The sequence below is a fragment of the Photinus pyralis genome, unplaced genomic scaffold (genome assembly GCF_008802855.1).
Source record: "Photinus pyralis isolate 1611_PpyrPB1 unplaced genomic scaffold, Ppyr1.3 Ppyr1.4_LG1, whole genome shotgun sequence".
Classification (NCBI taxonomy): Eukaryota; Metazoa; Arthropoda; class Insecta; order Coleoptera; family Lampyridae; genus Photinus; species Photinus pyralis.
The window spans coordinates 24,800,009-24,809,104 of NW_022170249.1; the positions used below are offsets into that span (position 1 = coordinate 24,800,009).

At 33.9% G+C, this 9,096-nt stretch overlaps 1 protein-coding gene across 1 annotated transcript; it reads left to right on the forward strand.

The window, feature by feature from the left end:
- Positions 1 to 7,591: 7,591 nt before the first annotated feature.
- Positions 7,592 to 8,743, forward strand: LOC116158917 (insulin-like growth factor-binding protein complex acid labile subunit; the record flags this gene model as incomplete). The annotated part of the gene is made up of 1 exon (XM_031471789.1): positions 7,592 to 8,743. A coding segment is annotated over one exon (1,116 nt), but the record flags the coding sequence as incomplete, so codon positions are not given.
- Between the last annotated feature and the right edge of the window lie 353 nt (positions 8,744 to 9,096).

Sequence of the window (9,096 nt, forward strand, 5' to 3'; positions counted from 1 at the left end):
ATACTTTTATACAGTTATGTACAAATAAAGACTATTATTATTATTAAAAATATTGTGACAATAATTTAAGTGGTACAGTATTTCATCGTATAAGTTAATACCGTCCAAATACTGTTACTAAAGCATACGTGGAGATGCAAGGAAAAACTTAAAATTCTAAATATGCTTCCATCGTCTGAAATTATGACTTCAAATGCTGTGGCAGCACTCGTGGTTGGTTAAACTCTGAGGTCCATCATCAAAAACCCGTAATTATAATTTTGTGATCGAGGAACGAGGAAAATTATACTTTTATTTATGTTTCCAGTGCTTTTCGTACCTTAAATTGTTACAGCCACCTACATCTTGGATTAAGTTGCGTGCGATGTTTAAATTCCTTTTAATGGTAGAAACTTGACGTTGAGATTTACGTCACGAATAATTACAGAAATATATTTTCACCCGTTACCTGCGCTATTAAAGCAGAGCATGCACAAATTACTCTATATTCATAGGCCTCGACTTTTAAAGCCGAAGTTTAAAGACAAAATATACCCTCGAGGACTATAACGATGTTCGAGTTCGAGTTCAAAAGATCCAAGTTTGCAGTTTCCTCACGAGTCGTGCAGATAACTTTTTGTTTTAGGTTGGTATTTAAATCACGGAATTATGGGTAATTAATTGATTAATTCGTAGTACGTCAGCGACTTTTTAAGTAAAATTAATTAACTCACAAATCTCGACTATATTTGGAAAGTGAAATGGACACCACTTGTACCACATGTAAGTTAATTAAAAAAGGTAGAAACAAATTAATTGAGTCTTTGCGGTTTCTTAGCAACAAGAAAATCAGTAAAGGCGCAATCTTAATAAGCAGCACACGCTGAATTAAGGAAAGCAATATTGCGTGTTTAAATTGTGTGCGCTACTACTACAATTGTTTACACTAGTTCAGTATTTTTCAGCGCCCCCCCCCCCTAAAACCCCTCTAGTTTTCGAAAAAAAACACTACACTACGGGTCGCACATACCAGAATTTATTCTTTATTTATTCTTGTATTTTACTTGTTTATACTTACTTATAGGTATTTATATCGGTTACATAGTATTTTGATACATAATCCGCCATTATTATACGGGTCCTTTCTCTAATACGCATGACAAACAAATTAATACACTTACCTTTAATAAAAGAAATAGTAGATTTGGTATGTACCACGGAAGTCTTTTTTTTGTTAGAAAGATCCACGGTATTGGAACAGATATATTTCTTCTTGGGTGATTAAGCGTTATTTGTGACCAAACACCGTTGGGAGTATTCACTCCCTCTAGTGTAGCTTACATTCGCGTCACGCTAAAATATTATCGACGTGAAATGTAAAAGCATCTTTATAGCGTATTGCACATTCGAACTGGTCCAGATGCAACAGTGAGTTTTCGATAAGACTGTACTATCATGATACAGCGTAAACGTATAAAATGTTGAAATTTTTATTACTGTAAATAATAAATAAATGAAACGCTCCTAAATTGATTTCGACGTAAGAAACTGGGTCAGTGCCACTCTGAAAGGCTACATTCAGCGGTCTTACTCCAAAATATTGATCTAGGTTAATAAATAGTTAGAATGGAATTATAACATTGGCTAAATATATAATGTAGATAAATATACCAAAACGATAATGTAAATAATTGATTCCTGTAACTGTTTCGTTATTACAGGTTAGAGTATTCGTGTACAGTCTAATAGCACAACATTAATTTAATTTTTTTAGTTCCTTAATTTTTTACTAATGTACATATTAATTATTATAATAAACAGTACCCAAACAAAACATATAGTACCAAAGACCATGCTGCACAGTTTACACATTTAAGGATTACATAAAAGACTTCAGGAAAAAAGAAGTCAGAGAAGAAAGTATTAAAGATATTAAACTCTATTACAACGCAGTCTTATGGCGTTGATGGATTGAACTTAATGTTTATCCCATATTATGGAAAAAGTAACCCCATTACTTAAAATAACCAACCCTTCGACCGATTTCTATTTTATTAATGCATTTAATTTGCTTTCAGACCTGGATGTGGGTGTTGTACGGCTTGCGGTTACCTATGACATTGTTCAAACTCTTGATGGAGGCAAGGCTACCGATTTAATACTCTTGGACTATTCTAGGACTTTTGTCATGATTGACCATGGCAACTTATCGGGTATCCTGCATTATGTCGGACTCCTATCTTGTTTTCTATAAATTTCATGAACAACGCAGTGCAATGAATCAAGGATAGGTGTCACAATTCACCTCGGTCGTGTCACGGTCGCCAAAAATGTTAATTCCTAGAAAAACTCAATGATACAAAATACAACTGCCTTTATTTATCTGTCATAAAAGCTTATTTTACAAAGCACATTCACATTTAACGCAACACATAACACAGGGTACTAAATAAAGAGTGGAATTCATCAATTCTGTTTTTGGGAACTCTTGTACTGGCAACGTATTAAGAAAATTTAACAAAACATTTTTAAATCGGAATAAACGTTGGCCTGACGTGTTAATGTTAGAGTGGTATTTGACAAAATATTGATTCTTGAGGCAGAGTTGTGCGTTATTTAAAAAATAAAACCAAAAACAAAATTTTGTTGTTTTCAGATTACCTCTTAATCGAAATTGTGACAATTGCGACACGTCAAATTTGACAATTGCTTGCTACCGCTTTCATTATTTGATCGCATGTTGCTACATTAGCCGATAAAAAATTCGTTAGTTTCACAACGAACAATAATTGTAGAAGTATAACTTCCGTACGTCTCACTGCGGTATTCTAAGCCAAAAGTTGTATAACCCATAATGCCATCGGGTTTACCAAGAAAAAGTAAGCAACTTATCTGCTGTGTTACTAATCATGAAATGCACTAACGGTCAAATAAGACCTTTTTTGTGTTAAAAATGACTTTTCAAAATTTCAATCAAAGGTAGGTACCTTGATTTTGTTAAATGGAACTACTTTTCTTTATTGCATCAAATGTAGGATTTGATTACATTTCTAACGATATAAACATGTCGTACTTATTTTACATATTTTTTATAATTCAACGATTTCTAATAATTCCCAGTATTTTTCAAAGTCTATCAGTGATTAGTTTAATTAAATTAATTAATTAATTGAATTAATGTGTAAAGAGAATGCGTCAAACTAAAATTTGCTGTATTGGAATTACTTCTTTTCCTTCTTTGTACATATGTTATTGTATAAAACTTATCTTTGACAAAATTTCTCAATATCAAAAGCTCAGGGCCGTAGCCAGATTAGTTATAAAAGCGGGCAAATAAATCTACAGAGCGGGCAGGCGAAATATTAACAATTTGCTGTGTTCTGCTGAAGGAATTCGTTTTTAGCGCAATCCATGAAAGTGGAGCGCTTATGACTTCACATTTCCGTCCGTCTGCGTGTCGTTCCGTATTATAGCTCAGTCCCTAGACCTCGTATCGACTATCAAAAATTAACTTTGGCATTCATCACGTGTTATATAGCTCTAAATTGGTCAAAACTATTATTTATGCACCAATTTTGTTCGGAAAAAGATCAAAATAGATTACTCGATGACCAAGAAAACATGTTTTTATCCAAAGGATTTCAAAATCGTTATTTATGCATAGATTTTCTTGGGAAATTCAATTGCCCCTGCGTACTTTTGTTCACAAAAAAATGTCAAAATCGTTATTTATGTACCGATTTTCTGGGGAAGAAGAACTCTTATCGACTTCTGGTTTTCCCTATAAGAAACTTTATGGTTCCAGATGGTCAACTATCAAGAATTAATTTTAGTTTCCCTCATTTTATTGCCCAATAATATCGATCCAAATCTTTATTTATGCACCAATTTTTTTGGGAAAAAGACCACACTCGATGTATCGACTTAAGAAGTTGGAGGTCATTTGTAGATCTCTCCTCGGGTCTCTCTGTACTACGTATTGCAGGTGGTAAAAAAGATAATAAAATGGTAATAATACAGGGTGAGTTTTTTTTATTGTCACCATGGGGATCTCGTAAACCGTACGAGATGCAAAGTCGCTTAAATGGGTAAAGTTACGCACACTTTCATGCCGATTAATTTTCCCTTTCAAAGTTTCTTGCAGCTTTACAAATTAGCGAAATTCTGGCCAAAAAACCGAAAAATATCGTTTTCGAAGAAGCGCTGGAGATATTTAATAATAGAAAACTCTTAAATCCATCTTTCAACCTAAACCATCTTCTTAATTAATATCGCTACTTAAAATGGTTGAAGTTTTTATCTCTTGTTTTGTTAATATTTTAAGAAATTTTGATTATTTATGAGCATGCTACATTGTGTTCAGAGCTGGGCAGTATTCGATTTTGTAAATACTTTTTAGTATTCAAATCCTTTAAAGTATTCAAATACTTTGTAAATAAATACTTTTATGGAAGCAGTATTTGTATTTGTAACTCAAATACTTTCACAAATATTTAGTATTCGAATACTTCGCAAAGTATTTGGATACTTCGTAAAGTATTTTCGAATACTTCGCATAGTATTTGAATACTTATCCTTCCTTTTTTTTACCAAAAATCGACTACTCCAAAATTTCTCGGGAAAACACTTTTTCTTATTAATTTTGGTGCGTAGAATCTAGACGATTCGTACTTTTCCGATTAGACTTCTCAATCAAAAGTTATGGACTAGAAACCAATTTCGAAAGAAAATTTAAAAGGGCTGTAACTTTTGATCTAGGAGCCCAATCTTGGAATTGTTTGAAATTATGGATTCTACAGGCCACAATCTATAAGAAAATTTTTTTCCGGGTCGATCTGAGACAATTTTTTTTCGGGCGTAAAAAAAGGCAGTGTATAACCTTCCTTTTTTACCAAAAATCGACTACACCAAAATTTCTCGGGAAAACACTTTTTCTTATTAATTTTGGTGCGTAGAATCCAAACAATTCGTACTTTTTCGATCAGACTTCTCAATCAAAAGTTATAGACTAGAAACCAATTTCGAAAGAAAATTCAAAGGGCTGTAACTTTTGAAATAATACCCCAATCTTGAAACTGTTTGAAATTATGGATTCTACAGGCCAAATTCTATAAGAAACCAATTTCGAAAAAAAAATTCAAAGGGCTGTAACTTTTGATCTAGTAGCCCAATCTTGGAATTGTTTGAAATTATGGATTCTACAGGCCACATTCGATAAGAAAATTTTTATTCCGGGTCGATCTGAGACAATTTTTTCTGCGGGCCTCAAAAAAAGGCAGTGTATAACCTTCCTTTTTTCCCAAAAATCGACTACACCAAAATTTCTCGGGAAAACACTTTTTGTTATTAATTTTGGTGCATAAAATCCAAAACAATTCGTACTTCTTCGATTAGAATTCTTAATCAAAAATTATAGACTAGAAACAAATTTCGAAAAAAGTTCAAAGGGCTGTAACTTTTGATCTAGTAGCCCAATCTTCAAACTGTTTGAAATTATGGATTCTACGGGCCAAACTCTATAAGAAAATGTTTTTTCCCGGTCGATCTCAGACAATTTTTTTTCCGGCCTCAAAAAAAGGCGGTACTTTTAAGTTATTCAAATATTTGAGAACAATTTAGAAATGTTTAGGGAAAGTTTCCATTGTCACAAAATCAAATATAAAAATCCGATACATCTGAATACCGAGCTCGATAGTCTACGTAACTTAAAAACAATGGGGACCTTTCTTATATCCTTAAGACCATGTGTACCAATTTTCAAAGCGATCGCACGTTTCTAAACAAGTTATCATGCACACGGACAAACGGATGGTCAAAAATGGATCTGTTCCAAAATCGCTAGGATTAATTTCAGAAAGGCGTACGTATCATGTACACGACGTACGATCGCTTTGAAAACTGGTACACGTATTCTTAAGGATATAACTGGTATAAGAAAGGTCCTGGTAGGTACCTCCTATATAATAATAATAATACGCTTTTACTCCCCTTAAATTTGTATATAACAATAGAAATATAAAAAAGCTAACCCCATACAAAGTATAACTTGATTTTTTAAGTAGTATTAAGACTTTTATCTAGTATACTATTTTAAATTTTTAATGTATTTGAGTGACAAGTATTTGAATACTTTTTACTGTATTCGAATACTTTTCAAAGTATTCGAATACTTTTTATAGTATTCGAATACATTCTAAAGTATTTGAATACTTTTCAATGTATCTGTATCTAGTATTCGCTTGTGCTGGACGTAAAAGTATTTAGTATTCAAATACCTTTGATTTGTGTAAAGTATTTACTATTTAGTATTCAAATACTTTTTGAAAGTATTCTGCCCAGCTCTGATTGTGTTATTTACGCAAATTTTGAAAGCGAGAAAAGTGGGCCCCAAGAACGGCCCCCCTCTACCTACGCCCCTGCAATCGCTTATGGGATTGGTTCATTCCTTGTTTATAATGACAGTTCAAACATATCTTTTAGTTACCTATAGGTATATTGTGGAATTTGAGAATTGCAGCCATTTAAAAAAGCTGCTTCATTGGAAGTATACTACCTACTTAAAGTGGGTAAACTAAACTAACTGCTAATTATTTTTATTTTTTATTCAAATCAAGTTTATGGGCACTATCCAGACTATCCTTGTCTGGAGTGGAGTGTTCTCAATTTGCACTTAAATCATTAAATGAAGGTATTTTGAATCAAAATTGTTAATCCTTGCAAGTACTCTGTGATTTAAAATTGACAAACGAAATATTCCGAAGTGATTCCGTGTGAATAAGGGTTATTTGTGTTTTACATAATATGATGTTATCATACGGTTATCATTTCCAATGTCTCCGATGGTTGCAAGGATTGCGAAATCTGTGAATTTGTTTGTTGGAAAGACGAAAAAAAAAAGTTTCTATATAGTAACAATTTAGCAAAATTCTATATATGAAAAGTGACACATTTTTGCTATACTCGTATTTAACACGATATTTCATTTGATATTGCAATAAATTAAAAAAATGTGTTACTCTAGAAACATCGGAAATTTCATTGCGAAGAGATCCATGTATCATTTACCACTAAATAATTGAAACTGAAGTCTAGGGAATTTTTCAATTAAACCTCTACAAACGCTCATAAACGAACTGGGTGAGATCCCCCTTAAGACATGATACAAACCCAAAAAGTCTTCTTTAAAGCTTGAGAAACATATTTAATGATGCAAGATATTATGCAGTACGCACATTGACCTACACTAATCACTTTTTAAAAGATGGATGAGACAAAAGAGATAACCTTTAATCCTAAAAAACTAATTACTAATAACCCCGAACCAATATGCCAAAATTATCTCATTTTGCTTGGAAATACAACTGTAAAGATCCCCTTTTTTACTAGGCAATTGCCTCAGTTTCTTTATAAGGCTCGGTCGATATTTGAAACCATCAGTATATAAAATGACAGTGTTGAAAGTGACATTAATACTCTGGTTGTGTTGTTTAACTCGTCAAAGGGAGTTGGATGTGTTCGACTATTCCGACATCTTGTCCATTAGAAAGGTAGATACAGAGAAAGAACCTGTCCATATTTTGTATACAAACTTCTACCGCCGATTTCAAGATGACACGCATTCAACAAGTCAACAATTTCCCGGATATTTATTACAAGTTATAACTTCGCCACAATCAAAGACAACACCTTTGATAATTTTCCAGAACTAGTGGTGCTCAATTTAGATGACAACGGAATTGAATATCTACCCGAACAGGTATTTGCAAAAATACCTAAACTAAATTATCTTGGTTTAAAAGAGAACAAGTTAAAAACTGTGAACTTTGATGTAGGAAACGTCGAAATCCTGGATCTGGGCAAGAATCGTTTAGAGAATTTGTCCAACGACACATTTAGCAAAGCAACTAAACTTACCAATCTTGAGCTAGACGGCAACTCAATTGGATCATTCGAACCGCTGACCTTCCGAGGGCTGAGCAGCCTGGACGTTCTAAGCTTAAAGGAAAATAAGATCGAGAACATTCCCCGTGACCTTCTCAAATTCACCCCTGCTCTCACGCAGCTTTACCTAGACGACAACGTGCTTCAAATCGTTGATCCAGAGATATTTACGTACACGCCTCTCTTGCAAACTCTCTCCTTAAACCACAACAAAATCGCCACTCTACAGCCAACTTCCTTAAGCACTCTGCGTAATTTGAAGACACTCAATTTAGGTGGCAACAAACTGTCGACGTTACACGAAGAGACATTTAAAGGTTTAGACCAACTACTCGCACTTCATCTGGAAGAAAACGACCTGCAACATCTTCCAAGCGCCACTTTCCAAAACCTGCCTCATCTCTTAAACCTGCAATTGAATAACAACAAACTCACGGAGCTGCCAGTTGGGCTTTTCTCAAAGTTAAAGAGTTGCTATAACCTGGATTTGTCAAACAACAAGCTGGTCGAGCTTCAGGACGGGGTCTTTGCAGGTCTTCAGAGTTTGTACAAATTGAAGCTCGCCGGTAACGGCAACATGACAATATCCCAGCACGCTTTTGACGGTTTAAGTTCTGTTACTATCTTAACACTTCCGGCCTTAGAGAATGAAGACCTTAAGAAAATTGAGGCATTTCAGGGTTTACAGGAGGTGACAGTTCAGGGAATCAATTTGGAAAATGTGAAGATTGGGAATATGAGATTTAATATTAGGTACTTTGATGTGTGGAACGTTTTGAGGGTGTAATTGGCACGAATAAAGAAAATGTAATCATTTTTAAAAGATTTTTTATTCGTTTGAGACCAGTATGGTCTGAGGATGGCATTGATTTACGTAGTGTAACGAGAGCACTTTTATTTGAATTTTAGTTCGCGATTTTTTCCCGTCGAAATACGCGAAAGTGGAAATTGATAAGTTGTAAAAGTGTCAAGGTTCTGAGAACATACCCCCAAACAATTAATATTGTTCGTGGTAGCTTCAAGTTTTGTTTTGATGATTGGAATAAGTGTTATATACGTCATTTCTGAGTTTTTTTGTTCTGTTAATTACCTCTAATCTTGATTCGCGTCAGGGTCTGGTTTTGAATTACACTCTGTCAATTAACCTTCTCTGGTTAATACTGCAACTCAACTAAT